The 20005-nt window shown below is 43.7% G+C and overlaps 1 protein-coding gene across 3 annotated transcripts in view; it reads left to right on the top strand.

Annotated features, from left to right (window-relative positions):
- PRDM1 (PR/SET domain 1) overlaps window positions 1–16890 on the top strand; it is a 32882-nt gene extending 15992 nt beyond the window's left edge. For all 3 annotated transcript variants that reach the window (XM_040060796.2, XM_040060797.2, XM_040060795.1), the window contains 5 exons: window positions 1069–1188; window positions 4300–4552; window positions 12306–13411; window positions 13713–13841; window positions 14259–16890. In XM_040060796.2, the coding sequence (XP_039916730.1) occupies window positions 1069–1188; window positions 4300–4552; window positions 12306–13411; window positions 13713–13841; window positions 14259–14834 (2184 nt within the window). In that variant the 3' untranslated portion in view covers window positions 14835–16890. The remainder of the gene's footprint in view (window positions 1–1068; window positions 1189–4299; window positions 4553–12305; window positions 13412–13712; window positions 13842–14258) is intronic.
- Window positions 16891–20005: the final 3115 nt, after the last annotated feature.

Raw genomic sequence — 20005 nt, 5'->3', positions numbered from 1 at the left:
TGAGCAGCAGGATCAGTCTTGCAAAGGCTTGGGGTTTTTGGTTTCCAAAATTGTTGGTTTTCTAACTTTGTTTAGCTACATTAAATTTAAGAAGATTGGTGAGAAACAGAGAGACAAAACCAATAACTCAGCAGTGTTTTGCAAAGGGTTACTCCAAGGCACGTTCTTCTGAATAATGATGAATTGCTTCCTGATTTGTGGTCAGTGACTTTTTTTGGTATAATTACTGTCAAGAAGGAAGCTGAACAATCAGAGTACATTTCTTAGACCTAGCACAGTGGAGGATTTTCTTCAAAATCCTTACACCGTTTTTGACCAAACCCACTTGATACATGTTATCTGATGATAACTGATGATTCTTTTCTGTACAAGAAGGTGACCTGTGAGTACATGTTTCATATTCTGTTTTCTATGCCACTGTATGCTGGTAAGAGAAATGAAGGTTGGGTTGGGGTTTTTTTGGTGGTTTTTTTGTTTAGTTGGTTTTTTGGCGCTTTTTTTTTTTTTTTTTTTTTTTGGTTAGTTGGTTGTTGTTGTTTCTTTTGTATTCTCCTTTTAGCTATCAGGGCAGGTATAGACTGAAGAATGGAGGGGGTTGGAGGGTGGTTTCGTTTTGATCTGGAAGAGCAGTCATTCCAGTTCCTCACTTATTAGAAAAGCAAGCTCTGTAGCAGTGAAGTGATTGATAGATATTGCATATTTTTGTTTGCTGGAACTCGACTTTTAGGGGTTGCCTTTGATAGAAAAAATAACTTCTGAAGATATTTGGCAGTCTCTGTACATTTTGCTTACTGTTTCTTCTCGTAAATGTATTTCCAAAAAGCACAGTTTTAAGGTGGTATCCATCATTAGCTTCCATCTGTCTGTGGAAAATACTAGTACCTAGTAAAATTGTTTGTGTTGTAACCAACATGATCGTTCATTTATTTATTTCTGTTTTGCTGACCCATCACAAAAAAAATCTTGCATTGTTTGCTTTACCTTGTTACATTTGGGGGACAGGGGAGAAGAGGGAGACTTCTCATTTTCTACTGGTGATGGACTGATCCTGTGCTGCTCTTCTTGTAGGTCACTGGAGTTATAAGCAAAGAGTACATCCCAAAAGGAACACGCTTTGGACCCCTGGTAGGAGAGATCTATACCAGTGATACGGTTCCCAAGAATGCGAACAGAAAATACTTTTGGCGGGTAAGTAGGAAAAAACAGCACCACGTTGTTGCAGTAAGCAGATCACTAAATGAGTATGGCTGAGAAGCTGGGTCACTTCCTGCTGTGTGACGCAGGGGACAACCTCTGTATGCGGCCAGGTACAAACAGGGCCAGTGGGTGAATTAAGCGGAGTAAGAGCCTGGCTGCCTTGGATGTAGAGACTGTGTGGGTGGAGAGAGCAGTGTAGATACACAGCCCTTCCTGGCTCTGTCTTCCAAAATGCATCGGTGCTGATTCTGTAAAGAAATAGTTCTGCTGCTTGCTGTAAGGGCAGGTTATTTTGCATTTCTTCACAGCGGAAAGACATTCTGATTTATGCAAGTGTCACATCCTTGACTTTTTCCCACCACGAAGAAGCTGTTAAAATACTGCATAAACTTTCACTCTGGAATTACGATACATTTTCTGATGTTTCTTCCTGCATTTTGTATAGACTTACTATAACACAGTGGTGGTAGTCTTCAGCATATATCATTCAATTCATAAACTTCTCTAGGCCTCCTCAGAGTTGTTAAAAGAGCAGCTCATGGTCTTAGCGAAGGGAAAAGAGACAAACAGCAGAGGTGGTGCCTAATTTGTAGTCCCTAGTATAAGCTGGAAGAGAGCAGCAGCCAATATGTTTCGGCTTGGGCAGTCTGTGCTGGGGAATATGCTTTCAGTTTATCAGTTGACATAATCCTCATTTTCCTTACAGACACATTATTAATTGATAGAGAACATTCTTTCAGCCCCATCTCATTCTGTGGATTTTTTTTGCTGCCTCCTAGCCATGTAGGTTATGTCTAAATCCGTGGATTTGGGATTGTGTCCAAGCCTCTGCGCTCAGGTGCCTGCCTGCCTTAGTAATATCCCAACCTCATATCCAGGTGAAACCCAGGGCATGCACCAGCATTCCCCACACCCCTTTCTTCCTACCTAATTGAATCATTTTGGTTTTCTCAGATCGTCTTTGTACGATGTAATACGGCATTGCACAGGCGGTTATTTGCATGAGTGTTTTTACAGAGCAGGCAACTGTTTTCACATTAATAAGGCCACAAAATTTTTCTTTTTGCTGAGCTTTTTGGGAGCTTGTGTCCAGTCTAGGAAGAGACCAGTAGGCTGACCCTAGCCCCACGGGTTGCTGGTAAGACAGCAGACACAGGGAAGAGGGGCTGATAACCATCTTGCAGGGCTTCATTCCTACATTGCGGTGAGAAAGATGACATCATTCTTACGATGTGATTTTAAGCCTTAATGCGAAGGGATCCTCAGAAATAATATCCTAAGAGCCATCTAAGCATCATTAAATTCCCTGTTATAATCTCTTGATTCGTTCAAGACAGACTGCTGCACTTAAAATTAATTCCTTCCCAGGGGTCTGACCCAGGCTTGCATATGCAAAGGAAATTGTGGGAGATAACTTCCCACATGTTACTAAAGGCGTCCTGGGCTCGCTGGCAGGAGCGGGAACATCTGCTGGGCGCCCGGGGACGCTGCCCGCGCCAGGGGAGCGGGGCCGCCCGGGCCCGCCTCATTTCTGGGAACCGCGCCGTGACTCAGCACATCTGGGCGCGCCTTCCCCAGAATCGGAGGGAGCCGGTGGGTGCCTCTGCCGGGGAGTCGGAGCCGTGGCCCTGACGTGGGAGCGGTGGAGGGCTGGTTTGGGAAGTGGTGGCAGGCGTCAAGCGCCAGAGCCCCGCGTTCCTGGAAGTTTGCGAGCCGGGGTGAGCAGAGAAACCCGAAGGCTCCTCTTGATGCAGCCCGGCTCCCTTCCATTTTCTCATAACAAACACACCGCAAAATCTCTCGCAAGCTGCTTTGATGAGGCCACATGTATTTCCCCCTTCTCGGTTTACAGGAAGTTACTCTTAAAGAAAGTGATTCTGGTGTTTACGGCCCGCGTTAAAGGGCCAGGCCGCCTCCCCTCTCTGCCCGCCGGGCTCCGGGGAGCGCGGGAGGGTCCCGGCCGGCCGGAGGGCGCTGCCCGGCCGGGGAGGTGCGAGGGACAGCGGTGAGGGCACACGGGCAGGAACACCCTGTGGAGTGTTTTCTCCTCGAGATAAGCTCTGTTTTCCCCTTGGAAAAGCATTTCCTGCTTGGCGAGGTGCATTGCTGGTGCAAGCTGTTCCCACTTCGAGGTCTGGCTTTTGCCTGTTCATCTATTTTCAGAAAATCAGGAACCCCATTTCATCCAGCACGGAGCTAGTTCCCCTTGAGAGTAAGCAGTATCTTTTTACAAGTGTGTTTCCTGGCTTTATCTTAATTTTTTGTTGCTGTTTTTTAATAATTCTTTTATTTTTAGCATTTCAAGAAGAAGTAGCTTCTATCAGTGATGGAAACTTCTTTCCCCCTGAAACCACTGAGTGGTTTTCAGATTCGTGTTTTCTTGCCCCTCTGTGGACAAGTCAGAACATGTCCCTTGGTAGGAAAAGTGACATCTCACGGGCTAAACCCTCTCCGTGTCTTCCTTCAGTTATGGCAGGTGAATTTCATCTTTGCCTCGCCCAGCCTTCCTACAAAAGGGTTACAGTTCAACTATGAGCAAGTGTTGCTTTAGGACTGGGGGGTGGAGAATGTTTGCATAGTTTAAGCCTTTGGGTGGAGGTGGTAGGAAACTGCAAGTACAGAGGCCATAGAAAGAGGCCAGAAGAGAAAGAACTCTGACGTAGCACAGCCAGCCAGTCTTATACACAGGTGACTCAAAGCATTAATGCAAGCGTGCACTCAGACCTGCAGTCATCAGCATCACCCACTTGTTGATCAGAGCACCAGGAAAAGGACTCTAAGGTAGACTGTTCACACAGAGAGAGTACTCTGCATTTCAGATTTTGAGTCTTGTTTTCCCAAGCTAGCAGGGACATAGGCTAAGATTAAATGGAAAAGGTGACTGTGGACTTGCCTTTAAATACCTCAGCTCAGAGGATGTCATTGTTGGAAAGGCAGGAACGCAGCTTGAACTCTTCAGTACTTCAGTAATACATGCACAGCTAAATTAAATAAAAAAAAAAAAAAAGGGAGCTTATCGCTTTTCCCTGCTGGACTCTGTGAGTACATGTTGCGCATTGTGCCTATGTATATATATTCATAGGCACTTCCTCTCTGTTCCAGATCTATTCAAGTGGTGAACTTCACCACTTCATTGATGGATTTAACGAGGACAAGAGCAACTGGATGCGTTATGTAAACCCTGGCTACTCTGTTCAGGAGCAGAACTTGGCTGCTTGTCAGAATGGAATGAACATCTACTTCTACACCATCAAGCCCATCCCTGCCAACCAAGAGCTGCTTGTGTGGTATTGCCGAGACTTCGCAGAGAGGCTGCACTATCCCCCCTCCAGAGAGCTGACAATGATGAACCTCAGTAAGTGGATTACAGTATAAACAAGGAATGCTAGTAATGTCTCTTCTGCCTATACAATCTAATAATAAGTTGTATAATTACACAGCTGCATCATCTGTTGTGTCACAGGAGGTAGCTTGGAGTGGAAAAGGGGAATTAAAAAACCCAACACAAGAGAATTAGTTCCCTGTGCCTGTTCAAATGGAAAGAGATTCTAGAATCTGAGCAGTTGCTTGTTTACAATCTGAGTCTTATCTGGTGAAATTCTGGACAGACAGCCTGACCACTGTCTTCCTAACCATAGCTTTTGGTTCACTCTCAGACTTTCCAACTTCAGATCTCACAGTGTGTTGAGCAAAAGTCTGCTTTGGTAACATATACTAAAAGCTGTCCAGTCATGTTCCCAAAGGGCTGCCCTCACTGTACCAGGAAGTGGCAATGTGCCATGAGTCTGTCTAGGTGTCTGACAAAATACATGTTTACTGCATAATGCACTTTGAGCCTTGCATCTACACTTATTTATCTTATGGAAGCGAACCTCCTGTGGTCTTCTCATCTGGTTACTTGTGTTTTAAGCTCAGTGTACTTTGTCCCCATATCCCGACTTGGTATTGCAGCTTTCATTTTCTGTTCAAAAATAGTAGTACTGGTAGCAGAGGGAAGAGGTGTTTCCAGAAGTTTGTGTTCCCTCTGTGGTTTCTGATTATTTCCAGCCTTGCTGCTGTACTTCTTACTTAATCACTGCCTGACACCTCACCCAGAGCCCCTTCTAGAGAAGGAAAAGATTCTTGCTAATTTCTCAGTGGACTCTTAGTCTGCTTCCCCTGCTGCTCTAAGATAGAGCAGAGTATTCTTCTGTCCTTCTGCCAGTGACTGCTCTGAAACTTGAAGGGAAAACTGCAAGCAGGTTTGTTTCGTTGGTGTTTTTTGTTGTTGTTGTTGTTGTTTTTTTGTTTTGTTTTTTTTTTTTTTTTAAATAAAAAGAACTATTTACAGTTATTTGGCAACAAGGAGTGAGTTATAAAATATCAGTGTTACTTTGGGAATCATTAGAGCTGTCAGCCCATATTATAAAAATTATGTCACACATTCAGATTAATCAAAAATACATCTATACTCTGTGGGTGTCACCCTTTCACTAGCTTTTTGTCTTTCCCTACAAATTAATAGAAGAAAACTTCTTGTCTCCTAATGACAGAGGGAAGAGAGGGAGGGAATGTCTTACGCAGCTATATTCTCTGTTCAAAAACTATCTCACTGATTTCTGTCATCTTTGCACATACGTCATTTCACCACTCTCTGTGCAGTTTTATTTCCTGATAAAATGAACTGTTGGCTTTTCAGTGTGACCTGCAGGTGAGATGAGACAGCATGTAGGGCTCTGGTGGATGAGGAGTTTGCTAAAATCTAGTCAGGCGCATTTGGCCACTAGCTAGGGGGATACACAAACTCAGGATCAGTTTCCTGCATCTGCAGGTACCTTAGGCTTCCTTGCAGAAGTAGCAATTAATGTATTTGTAAAATGCTTCTCATTCTGTCTGGTTAATCTTAATCAGATCAAGACTTTGGGTGTCTGGACATGGTAGAATAACTGATTGTAGTGAAAGTAGTAAGTTCAATAGAAGGATTTAAAGAAATGGGAACCTGAGCCACAATTTTGTAGTTCAGCCTTAATATTTGCAGGATTTCCAGATGCTGAGTTTAAAATAGACATTCTTCTCTTTTTTTAAGATAAATTGCGTTTAAACCATTTAGAAATTTTTTGTTAGCTCCTTCCACCTAAAGAAAATAGCAGTTCAGAAAATGAGAAAAACTTTTCACTTTTTTTTTTTTTTTTCTTTTCTCCTCATTCTTGTGAGCAGCACATTCAGGCCTAAAGCCTGCAGATGGGCCAAAAACCCTACAGGTATCATAAGGATTGAGGTTTTCTAAAGTTAGCTTTTGAAAAGTGTGGAAGAAAAATCCAAAAGTCTCCCAAAGATCCTTGTTTGCCAAAGTCCCTGTAGCAATGGTGCAAGCAGGGGTGGTTTTTCCAATATTAGTACTGGAACCAGATGAGTTTACCGTGAATGCCAGCACTCTTTAGCTTTCTTCTGCTCTTTTCTCCCAGGCCACTAGTTAAATCTAAAATTAGAGAGCATCATGCTGCCTCTCCAGCCTCTCTCTCTCTCTCTCTGTCACAAAGGCTGCCCAAGGTACCCTGGCACTGCATTCATCCATGCAGAGGGTTTGTCCCCAGTTTGCTGACGCCCCATACCTGCGACAGAAATGGGGCTTTGGTCCAGCAAAACATCTGAACACAGCCTTGTTTGAGGGGAGTCCCCCCCCTCCCCACCCCAACCTGCTAGGAAGTCAGGAAAGTCCTCTCCAGCCAAATGGGTTGCTAATAATTTGGTGTTTAAAGTGATATGGCTTCCCTCAGAAGAGCAGGAGTGCATCATCACCTCTCCCAGCTCATGGGTGCTGGTTTTGGCACCCGCTGAGGAGGAGGGAGGGAAAGTTGAGGTCCGGGTCCTAAGAGGCAGGCTGAAGTCAGGGCCTCCTCCCATGGGATACACGCTGGTGTGAGCGGGAGGCAGCCAGTGGTCATGGTGTGTTGCACCCAGATCTCTCCCTTCACTGTATCTCGGGTGTGCAGTGCAGACTGGTGCCCGTGGGAGGCTTTGGAAGAGTTGTACCTTGGCTGGCTGCCCAGCACAGGAGAGGGCACCTGGGACACGCGCCTACAGAGACCTTCCAGTCTTGCCAACTTAAAATGTAGGCAGCTGCTTTAAGTGCCTCAAGGGGTTGGGGATCACAGCCTTAGAGTTCAGCACCTTAGTTCCTCTTTAAGCACCAGAGCAGGATGGGCCTCCGGGGAAAAATGTATCAGGGAATTTCTCTGGCTTTATTTCCTGTAATTAGTGGCCTCAAAAATGAGAGAACTACCACTTTAGAGTATAAATATATTTACACACCCACATGTAACATCTACTTGCCTCTGTAACAGCAAACTTTCAAATTAAAGGTAACTTCCCCAGCATTAGTTCATTTGTGCCGCAGAAGGAAAGCATCCAGGTTCAAGACAGCAATTAGGCATGTCCTTAGTTGTGGGTTTAACCCTGTCCTCCGTGTTTTCCTAAACTGGGGCCTTTGACCCAGTCCTTCAGACGCTGCGGCACACACCTACCTTCACGGCCATGATTAGCTCCAAGTGCAGCTACATAACTTTAAATGGATGTTGAAGTGCCTGCAAGGGGTTGCACAATAGTGGTAGAGGCAAGACTCCACATTATCCCAGTGCTGGAAACTTGAGTGTCATTCCCTTCCTGCCTGTTTTGAGGCCCCTGATGTTTTCTGTCAGGATTTGAGATGTCACCTTCAGATGGTGCCATTGTCCAGTAAGTAGTTTCAATTATGGTGGCACAAGATTTCTGTATTCTGTTAAAAATAATTTTTCAGTAATTTATTAAATGTGTTTAACCACATTCAACTGCTCCTTCAGATTGTCTTTTAGTCTGTCACATTTTACTTAGCAAACACTGAGGAAATTTGCTTTGGCGGTTCCAAATGGCTTAGAATTTCATTCTTACCTCAACATGGGAGGATTATTTTGGGGTGGAGGAGTGGAGAGGGTAATAGTTAAAACAAACAAACAAACAAAAATCTAAACAACAAAAACCCAACAAAATCCAAACAATCGCATTGACTCAGGACATGACTATTTGATAATAATGTTCATATATTGCAATCATATGATGCAACTTCCTGCTGCTCTTGTCATGTTTGTCTCCTCAGTCAAGTACAGGCAGGTGACATCTTTTGGTCAAGCTTCAGAAAAAAAGTTCAAGCCGGGGAAAGATAATTAGCATATTTACAAAATATTTGGCAATCTTCTTGTTTCATTAACAGGTTTAACAAGACATTGTTTAAAATGTTTCTGGTTCTGTGAAGATTAACTTTTTAATGCTTCTTTCTTAAATGCAATTTATTCTTCTCTTTTTCCTGCTGGCCCTGACATGCTGGCCATTAGCTCAGCCCTGTCGCTCGCTTTCCCTTTTGTTTATGGGCAGTTTCACTTTCTGGTTTTGAAGCCTTTCTGTTTGTGTTGAGAGGAAACATCTGCACTTGCTTAAAAAAATGCCTCCTGGAATGTTCAAAAGGGCTCAGGAAAATGATTTTTAAATGATATGAGAGGTTGTCTTCACAAAATCAGAATTTGGGGGCTGAAGTTGTCTTAATATTGAGAATTATTTGAAGGCTCTCAGAAAGACCTTCTCTGAGCAAAAAGTTTTGAAAGGCATGTCACGCAGCCACGGACACATTTAGAAAACAGATGATCAAATTATGTACTTCTAAATGTTGGTCTCCGTTCTCATTTTGAGTGGAAACAGTCTTTGTTTTGCCCGCTTCACAACTTCGAGGTTCTCCTTCTACTAGCAAAAGAGGTGCCTAATTTAGATTGAAAATGTGAATTGGCATAATTACGCTCCACCACTCGAAGTGTTCGGTACCATCTCACTCCTGAAATTACTAATGAAATTACTGTCTGCCTACAACCGTTTTTCAAGTTTTTAGAAAAGAACAGATCATTGTTTTTATGAAATGTTTCTCAGGCTACAGTTCAGAGCACAGGAACCAAGAGCCAAAGTCTATAGTTCTGCAGCAGTCTGTAGCTGGAACACCCACATTGGAGTGGCTTCAGGCAGCTCTTTCACTGAAGTTTTATTAATACTTAAAAGTAACAGGAGTTTTGTCCCTTTTCCTCTTGCATGCACTCACTAATCTCAGATCTGTGCAAATAATCTGTTGATCTCAGTTGGAAGTGGATCAGGCTCCTCAAGAGGCACATCTGAGGTTTTTTTCCTTTCTCCCCGCCCTGCCCCCCCTCAGATCAGTAACTTAAAAATGCCACTGGACCGTTCTTGTTTTGTTGTGAATCTTTTCTATGTGCCCCTCTGACCACAGAAACTAGACAGATCTTGGAAGAATATGTGCCTGTATTTACTGTGTATATATATGTGTGTGTGTGTGTGTATGTGGGTGGGGGGGAGAAATGCATTTTAAGAGTGAAAAGGAAACATTCTGATTGTTAAAAAAATCTAAGATCACAAGTTCAAAAAAATCCATTTATAAGAAATATATCTCTTTAACTTTGAAGCATGGCTCCTTTAAGAGCAACAAGAAAGGTTGTAAACCTCTCAATCAGTTTCAGCTCTGGTTTAAATCCACGTTCAGTATAAAACTTAAGAACCTCTCCTTGGCTCGGACATTACCTTTTCTTATTTTACACGGTGCTGACACGCTTGTTTATGCTTTGATACTTCTGGTGTTCCCAAGTGTCCCTTGTGCTCAGGTAATGAGGGAGAAAGCCAAGAGGGGATTTATGGACCAAAGATAGCTTGCAAACTAAAGAGAGCTGTCACAGTTAGACTCGAAAAATAATCTTTAAATATCACAACTTCTGTCTACACATGGAAATTAGTAGGAATTTTAGTAGGACAGCTTTACTGGGAAAATTCAGGAGGGAAGAAAAGAACAGTTATCTTTAGTCAGTCAAGAGAAAGCATGGGATTCTTGTACAAAGAAAGTTACAATCTCTGTATGAGCTTCCTTTCTGTCATTCCTGGGCTTGCTCCTGCACTTAAGGCACGTACATCCCCAGCCTCTTGTTAACCTTGTGACTGGGAGTGGGAGCTGTTTCTCCAGCCGAAGTGGCCCCAGTTTCTCTACCACTTTTCCAGCACCGCCAGCATTTCTCCTATCCCTCCTCCTGCCCCTGTTTTTTTTTCTTTAACAGAGAAAAGTGTCAATTTGAACTTCCTGCTTGACAGTCCCACTGAGAAACTGATATGGGTCTGATAAGGTGGTATTTATTTGTTTTTCCTGCTGCAAGGCTTCACAAGTCCTGCCTCCCACCCCTCTGTCCAGTTTTCAATACTGCCTGGTCTTGATACTTCCCGATGCTGATAGTGTCACAAGGAATGTTTGCTCTGAGACACTGCTGTGGTGAAAGGCAGCTGATAAGAAGATAGAGATAATATTCACGGTGCCATTGTGGAGCTTCTTGAACCTAGTAGGACCTCTGTGCTATGCCCAAAAATCTGGTTGACATTTAGAAAATGAGTTACCAGTCCAGGAGTACAGACAAAATTACCAAAGAAAGTAGATGTTTTTTAAAGCCAGAAAATACAATGTGTTATTACTTTATTTTTGACACAGCTCTGCATTAAACTTAGGACACGAAGAGAAGTAATTGAGAATCTATCTGTGTGCTTATGTGTGTACAAGCTTGCTGTACAACACTTTTAAGTTTTATCATAAATATTTTAGTTGAACTTAACTGTGTTCAATTGCATTTCATTGGAGCTTGAAAATACACAAACCACTCAAAAATCTCAAACTAAATTTGCTTGTTACTAGTCTAATGCCATTTCAAAAAGGATGCTACTGTAAAGTGGGTTGCTTTGAAAGCAGCTGTTTTCTTGGATACGTTTAATAAATGGCTCTTTCTTTGCCTTATAGGGTAATGTTGCCAAATGATAGATTTCATCAGGGTAGTGAATAGTGAAGCAAAGAATTTGTGTTGAAAGCAGTGTGGTCATTGCCTGTTCTCACGTTCCTCACTTCGTTCAGATGATCCTCCAAAAATCAGAAATAACTGTTTCTCACCTCAGATAGTGAAGTAAGAAAAGTCAGTCATGGAAGCAGAAATGCTTCTAAAGGACTGGAGTGTTTTTGAGTCACATACCTACTGGTGTTGGCTTGTACTCCTGATGGAAAGCCTTGCACTAAGTAGGATTATGAAACCTTCTTGTAGTTTTTCTCCCCATAATAAAATACCTTACAAGTAATCAAGATTATGTAACAAAGATAAAGTCAGATTTGTTTTTCTACTTCATCTTTCAGCGTGCTGTTATGATTGTATTATGTCCAGACAGCAAGGTCTTTGAATACAAATAGAGCATGTGCTGAACTATGCTAGCTTCTATTTCCTTCTAAATACATATTTCTTTTCCCCCTTTTTTTAAAGCACATTTCAACTTAAGCTGGAGCCAACCAGTCTTGCTTTCTTTTGCTTTGCTTCAGCATTTTTTTTATAAAATACAGCTGTAAGCAGAGGAGTTTTGCATAGACTGAATGCCACAGAAATCTGCAGTAAATAGTCTGCTTTGTTGTAGATGTTCCTAAGCAGTATATTTAATGAGTAATGATCTGTTTACTGATGGAGAATACCTTCTCTTTGAAGAATCCTTTCATCCTAGCCAGCCATGGTTTTTTTGGTACTGTAAGTAATTGAACTGGCTGGTGAAGTGACTGCTGCGGTTTGGCAAAACCCGATTTGTCATGCCTTGTTATTTTACTGAGGAACATTTCTGGGAGCTTGTGTTCTGCAAAGTCCTTCAGTTAAACCTGTATTGTGAACAAATGCTTGTTACCACATATATTAGAAATACTGCTTAAAGAGACATTCAACAGTGAAGCTAGGAAAATTTAAGGGGGAGAAAAGGTGAAATTAGTTTGCAGAGTGGAGGCTGGCACTCTGCAAATGCATCATCATCCAGATCTGTATGTACTGGTCAGTATCCCTTAAATTAACAATGCTTTTTATTAACACTTAATTCCAGCAGGCATTTCTTCACACAACAATTAGTTTTCTGGCAAGTTGAATGGTTGCTCGTCTCTGAGAGTAGCCCTTCCTTCCCGCTAAGCTTGTAGGGGTTAGATTCTGTTTTGAAAAGAGATAATGCCAGTGACATATCTAAATAATCATTATCTTGTCTTTGTATTTCAGCACAAACCCACATGAATCCAAAGCAGCACAGCGCTGATAAAGATGAGTTTTATCAGAAAAGTGTCCCAAAGAAGGAGCACAGTGTGAAAGAAATCCTGAAAATGGAATCCAATCCTAAAGGAAAAGACTTCTTTCAGACCAACATTTCGCCAGTTACTCCAGAAAAAGACTTGGATGATTTACGTAAGAACTATAGCCCGGAGAGGTGTTTCTTCCCTCGAGTTGTCTACCCGATCCGACCTCACATTCCAGAAGACTATCTGAAAGCTTCCTTAGCATATGGCATGGACAGACCCAGCTACATTACTCACTCACCCATCCAGGCGTCTACTACACCAAGTCCTTCCGGGAGGAGCAGCCCAGACCAAAGTTTAAAAAGTTCAAGCCCTCACAGTAGTCCAGGGGTCACAGTTTCACCTCTGGCACCTACTTCCCAAGAGCACAGAGAGCCATACTCTTACTTGAACGGGTCATATGGCTCTGAAGGATTGGGGTCTTATCCTGGATATGCACCCCCTGGCCACATCTCACCTGCCTTTCTACCATCCTATAACCCCCATTACCCCAAATTCCTGTTACCTCCATTCAATATGAGCTGTAATAACCTGAGCGCTTTGAACAATATCAACGGCATCAACAATTTCAATCTCTTCCCAAGGATGTACCCTCTTTATGGCAACCTGCTCAGCGGAGGTAGCCTTTCCCATCACATGCTCAACCCCACCACGCTCCCCAGCTCATTGCCCAGTGAAGGAGGCCGTCGACTGCTGCAGCCTGATCATCCGAGAGACTTCCTCATACCAGCACCCAACAGTGCCTTCTCTATCACGGGCGCTGCTGCCAGCATGAAGGACAAGCCATGCAGCCCTACCAGTGGGTCCCCCACCGCTGGGACAGCAGCCAGTTCAGAACACATAATGCAACCTAAACCTACCTCAGTGGTGTTGGCTGCCACCGGCGGTGAAGAAGCCATGAATCTCATTAAAAGTAAGAGGAATGTGACCGGTTACAAAACCCTCCCCTACCCACTGAAAAAGCAGAACGGGAAGATCAAGTACGAATGCAATGTGTGCTCCAAGACCTTTGGCCAGCTCTCCAATCTGAAGGTAGGCAGTGGAGAATAGGACAGGAGCTCTCTTTGAAGGCTCAGATTTCTCCCTGTAGGTTTTTGAGGAAAAGCAGGGTCAGGCCTACCTTGCTTGTTAGGCTCTTTATGCGTCTGGGCTTAATACAGCATCCCCCAGCAAGAAAGCGTGGTTGTGTATTTTAATACTGACGCCACCTAATTAACTAGATAACATTGTATTTTGGCAATGGGACTCTTCCGCTGACTTTAGGAAACATCTGAAAGCACTTTTGTTGTAGTACTGGAAACTGCAAATTGTTAATTGCTTTGTCTCTCCCTAGGTGCACCTCCGAGTACACAGCGGAGAGAGACCATTTAAATGCCAGACTTGCAACAAGGGCTTCACGCAGCTGGCTCACCTCCAGAAGCACTATCTGGTACATACAGGAGAAAAACCCCACGAGTGTCAGGTATGTAACACAGAGGGAGAGCCGTGATTCTTTCCGAGGCTGAAGGGACGGCAGGGCTTTGCACACCCCCTACAGTGTGCAGGGAGGGCTGAGGGACAAACCCTTGGCTGCTCAGGGCCGGAATCTGCACCACAGCCTGGCCCAGCCCCGGTGCACAGCAGCGTCTGTGAGACAGCATGATTGCCTGCAGCCTGCTAGAGCAACATCTGCCTGATACGGTTTTGCTATCAGCTACAGTCAAAATGACATTCAGCAATATTTAAATAAAAAAGGTGGGGATTTTTTTCCCTTTGTGAGAAAGTGTGAAGATATAGAAAGCTGCTGCTTCATCCTGCCATCTCCTCCTAGGTGTCTGTGATTTAAACCATAAAACTGCCTCCCACTCATTCACTGTTTCTCTGCCACCCCCCACATTAGGTTTGTCACAAGCGGTTCAGCAGCACCAGCAATCTCAAAACCCACCTGCGGCTCCACTCTGGAGAGAAGCCTTACCAGTGCAAGCTCTGCCCAGCCAAATTCACCCAGTTTGTGCACCTGAAGCTGCACAAGCGTCTCCACACCCGGGAACGCCCCCATAAATGCATCCACTGCCACAAGAGCTACATTCACCTCTGCAGCCTCCAGGTCCACCTGAAGGGCAACTGCCCCGTCGCCCCGGCCTCCGGCCTCTCTATGGAGGACCTGAACCGAATCAATGAGGAGATCGAGAAGTTTGACATCAGTGACAATGCTGACAAGCTGGAAGAAGTGGAGGACAATATCGACTTAACATCCATCGTGGAGAAGGATATACTGACCATGCTCAGGAGGGAAATGGAAGGAGCTAACCTGAAAGTCTCTCTACAGAGGAACCTGGGAAATGGGCTTATCTCCTCAGGATGCAACCTTTACGAGTCGTCAGATATGTCAGTTATGAAGTTGCCTCACGGTCACCCACTACCTCTGTTACCTGTAAAGGTCAAGCAAGAAACAATTGAACCAATGGACCCTTAAGACTTTTTGGCAAAGTGATTATTTTTTTTTATTTATGACTTGGCAAGTCAGGGTGCCTGTAGCAGTTGCTTGTACATAGTTTCAATGCTGCAAAGCAATCTCGGCTTACAGTAGTCTCCCTACGCTCTCCAGCTGAAAGAAGGAACTCCAAAGTTACTGTTTTCTCAGGGCATAAAAAGGGGCAAAGGACTGTGCATTGCCTCGCCAGTTACTAAGAGACAATCATCTATCCATAATTATTTTTTCAATGATAGTACTTCATAATTTATTATGCAATTAATCATTCTAAAAGCAATAATTAGGAAAATGTTTACAATGACTGGAAAAATTCATTGTAATTTTTACTTTAAATGTTTTTATTTTTTGTTTTATGGCCATTCTTTGTAGATATTTTTTTCTGCACATCTGTTTTAAGAACCTAAGATTAGGGTTTCAGTAAATGTGTTTTATGTACCAATGTCTTTTAAACAAATGTGGTTTTTCGTATTGCCAAAGTTGGACATGTGACATACGGCATCCTAGATCTGTTGGTTTGAAAAAAAATGCTGTGTGCTTTCATGAGCAAATCACCCCACTGAGAATTGAAAAGAAAACAAAACAAAACAAAAAAAACCCAACAAACCAACAACCCAGAGTAGCAGCAAGCAGGGAAGGAACTTTTTCTCCTGCCTCTCTGAGGAGAGGAGAAAGATTCTTCTGCCTGCAGCTCTCCCTGGAACAGATGTGGCACAGCAAACACTGACCTGCCATGGACAATACCATGGGTTTTTAGAACACAGCTCCAGCCCCACACATTGTCATGTAACTAAGACCAAAGGAACACATGAGCTTAAAGTGGCTTTTCCAAAATAAAATCTCACTTGCATTCTTTTGTTTCCAAAAGCCGTTTAAAGGCAAAGATACAGATAATATTCTGCCTAAAAAGGGGGTTTGGGCAGATTTCTTTTTTAGGACTTTTGTTTTATTTTGGGGTTTTTTTGGCCAGAGCCTTCCAGGGATTAAAAAAAAAAAAAAAAAAAAAGAGATGGTCAGATTCCCTGAGAAAGAAGGGGTTCAGTTTTACTTGTATTTTTCTCTCCCACTTTGCCTGGGTAGAAATGGGGAACAAAGTCCTTTCCTGGCACATAAATTTTTTTTCTTCCTTCCTGTACGACTAAGATTTTTCTCAGTATTTGTGTTTGTACATTTTGTGGTTAATTTAATTAAAGAAGAAAAGGGCATTGCAAAGTTGTTGAACAACAATTACCTCAGTGCTTGTGTCCAGTGGTGCAGACAATGCTGTTTTACCTAAATGCTTTGCTACTTTAGAGAAGAAACCAAAATGTGCACAGGGAAAGATAGAATGCACGTCCTTTTATCTTTTTGTTTTGCTAAGCCCAAAGATGATATGGTGACGTTTGAGGTGTAGCAAAGAATACATGTATATTTATAGATATATTTATACCACTATACAATATATGTATATGTATATATATTTATACCACTTAAGTTGTGAGCCAAACCATGTAATAAAACCTATTTTTCATCTAAGTGTGAAAATCCAATGTTATCCCAGTTTTGCAAATAACCAATGACCTCAAAACCAGAAGGTTGTACCGAGGCATTTATCACTTGCAAATACACACGCACAGCTGAAGGCGAAGCCGGAACTTGCAAACACATGAATGACATCATCATCCATCCACATGTGGCATCTCAGTGAATTTGGTGGGAATGACCCTGTTTGCAGGCCAGGGCTCCTTCGGTCCCCTGCTCTCCTGGCAGTCTGCACTGGGGGGGAAGGAGGCTGGTGGTCAATCAACAGACAGCCAGAAAACGTAACTGAAAGAACTTGAAAAGAAGCCAGATCAGACCTGTGTGTGATGTGGTCATTAATCACAGTAAGGGCAGGATGGAAGTCAGGTGTGACAAGGCCCTTGTCTCATTGCACCCTGCCACTGATGAGTTGCACAGTCAACTCACACGAACATAAGTAGCATTATTACACACCTCCCCTCCATGTATTCCTTTTTGTCTGGTTATGTTCTTAAAAAAAAATTGAAAGTCCACCTCAACAATTCAGGATTCGGTGGTCTCTTTTTTTTCAGCAAACTTCATCTTAATGCCTTCTGTTAAAAAAACAAACAATCCTGAAATACATGTCTATCAACACAGTTTTTGAAGGACTCCAGTTCATTACATTTCCACTCCTGCGAATTGTGAGGCTGACATCTTTTAAATGTAGCAATAGTTCATAAATATAGTACTTAATTGTAGGATAAACCAAAGTATCACTACTCTGTCACTGGACACACACTTTTCCTATTATTGCCTGTAGTGCTTTCTTGTATTTGATACAAAATTTACAAGAATTTATATGCATCAGCTTTAAGAATTGTTACTTCTCTTTACTGTTTCCCCCTCCCCTTAGACGTTTTACATGTGAATGTAGCAACAATCAACAGTGTTTTTGGGGTTTTTTTTGTCTCTCTTAAGAAAGACTCTGACCAAAGTTAACAGGCTTTTTACTTTGCTAGAACAACAAACTATCATATGTTTACGTATTGGTTTACATCATTATTTATGTGCAAATTGTCAAATGTAAATTAAATATAAGTGTTCATTGCTTTACTGATGCTTCCCTTGTCTTCAATCTCTCTGCACCAGCTGGGTGCACAGCCTGGTTGTGGCCCCAACGCTGGTACACCGAGGGTGGATGGTGTCTTCAGCAATGCTGACTCTTGCCTTTGTGGGTTCTGATTTTCCCTCATTGAAAGCTGCAAACAGCAGTGCCAGAGTTGAATACCCTGGCATTGTTTTGTACAGAGGTTTCCTCAGTTTCAGCCAGCACCCTTTTTTTTTTTTTTTTTTTTTTTCTTCTTTTTTTCTTTTTTTCTTTTTTTCTTTTTTTCTTTTTTTTTTCCTTAAAAAAAAAAAAAAAGGCAAGAATTTTGAGTGTTTCAATGGAAATACTTGAATGCTATCTGCCTCAGTGACCAGGGTTCTCATTTACATTTTTCCAAATTATTGTCATTTCTGGCCTGAAACCCTAACCACTGGGACCACAATGACATGCTCAAAATGTCGGTGTGAGACCACTTAGTCCTGTCTCAGCATGGTGGGAACTGCATTTGAAACAGGTGTGGATCTGTTGTAAGTGCTCACAAAGGAGATATGAACGCTGCACTAAATCCAGGGGAAGGTCAAGTGACTGCCCCTCCCTCCCCACCTCAGCCCAAGAGCAACAGCAGGCCAGGATGCCCCAGAAACCTAATTCAACATTTGCTACTTCCATCATTTACCATGAGATCTCAACCAGAAAGGCCATGTGCTGCCCTGCCCTACCTGAATCTTAAAGAAATAACGTTCCTGCGCATATTGAGACACTCAGCGCCGTATGATGTTTTAAAAGTACTTCACTGTCCTCTTAAAAAAATTCATTTAAACATCTGTCTCAAGAATTTGAAATACTGCCAACACCAAACTGTGGAGTTAAGAAAACCAGAGCACTGTTGTCATAAACGTGCCAAATGCAGCATGTTATATTCCTATATTCGACTGAGCTATTGCTGTAATATTTAAAAAAAAAAAAACATAGGATAACCATTACCGCCATAAATCATACTTCATTACTTGGCAAAGCGTTACGTTGTGCTGGAGAGTTATGTCCTGGGGACACTTGTAAGCTTTAGAAGATGTTTAATAAAACACATTACATAAAAAGACAATGCACGTTATAGATCACAGCCTCGCCAGGCCGAGCGCGGCAGCCGCTGCCTTGGTTTCTGCAGCCCCCAGGCCGGCCCGGCGTGTGCTCCGAGCAAGAGTACAGCGGGATTCAGCCACGGCAACACCACCACCACCAGGTGAGATGACCACAACAGCCGTAGCGAGGGGCAGGGGGAGAGGCTCATCGCTTTGGGAGCCGCCACAAGGCGCAGCCCTGCGAGATGGCGTGCCCAGCGCTGGGCCGCTGGCTGCCCGCGGGCGGGCAGGCCCCGCGCCCGTCCCGCCGCCCTCAGCGTCAAAATGCTGGGGGACGGAACGCGTTGGGCGATGCGGCCTTGCCAGCTGAGCTGCTTTGCCACGGGACAGGGTGAATTACAGCTGAGATAGACTTAAGCACAGATTTAGGGAGGATCCTGCCCTTCTGGCTGGTTCATAAAGCCCAGTGCTTCTCGGCCGGGTACTGGAGAGACACCGCTAATTCCCAGTGTGGGCAATTATGGCCTTGAGGTCGAAAATGAAAAATGTGACTCACCGAGGGGGTATGAGCCCTTTGGGTTCAAACTGGTGTCTGCCAGTGCACAGCCGCGTCTCAACACGTGCTGGGACCGTGTGGGATGCGGCCCAAAGCCTTTGCTGTCATTCAGAGGTGTTACATCAGAGTGAGGGAAATAGCTGTGGCTGTAATTAAAGGCAGCCAGGAAACACTTGCCTAATTACTGCATGAGCCGGAGCTGAGTGGATGCGGTGCGGCTGAGGAATGTGCCCGTCATGGGGCAGGTATCTGCAAAACACAGGCTGTCATGGTGGCTAAAGAAAAACTCACTGACAGCATCAAAGCAGCCGCCCTGGCACTGAGGGGGAGGTTTCCCTCCTCTGCGTGGGGTTGGGGTAGGCTGGCAGGGAAAAGGCAGCTGCCTGGCCTGGGATGTGGGGGGCACAAGTTGACATTTTGGCAACTTCAGCACATTCTCGCCTAAACAGCACAAAACCAAGAGCTTTTGTCAAAGATGTGGCACTTCCCAAAATAATAAGTGTTTAACTCTTCTTGAGATGCTGAAACAGACCCATCCTGCAACCATCATGGCTGCTGTCCTTCCCATTCTCACGAGCAGCACAGGGAAGAGCTGGCAAAGAGCGCATTTGCACACCAGTTGAAGCCACCTTTGTACCAACTGCCATCAAAGACAGTTTCCAACATTCTGCATGACTCTGCTTTCACTCATTTTTTAAGAGATTGGGGAACATTTCCCAGAAATTCCCTCTGGCAGCCAGATGGGAGAGGGGACACTAAGCCTCACCCTTAGAGACCCTGCCGCCCACATGCTGACTTCTGATGCAATGTTGTATTCTTGTCCCATGGTAGAGGGGTCAGGTGTCTGCTTGGAAGTGTGTACAAGCAGACATTGCCTTCCGCTTCAAATCCAAAGTATCCTTAGCTCCACCATGTGAGCTTGCAGCTTGGC

This window comes from Hirundo rustica, chromosome 3 (genome assembly GCF_015227805.2).
Source record: "Hirundo rustica isolate bHirRus1 chromosome 3, bHirRus1.pri.v3, whole genome shotgun sequence".
Taxonomy (NCBI): domain Eukaryota; kingdom Metazoa; phylum Chordata; class Aves; order Passeriformes; family Hirundinidae; genus Hirundo; species Hirundo rustica.
Note: the sequence above shows the minus strand (reverse complement) of the source record. Positions and strands in the feature narration are given on the sequence as shown.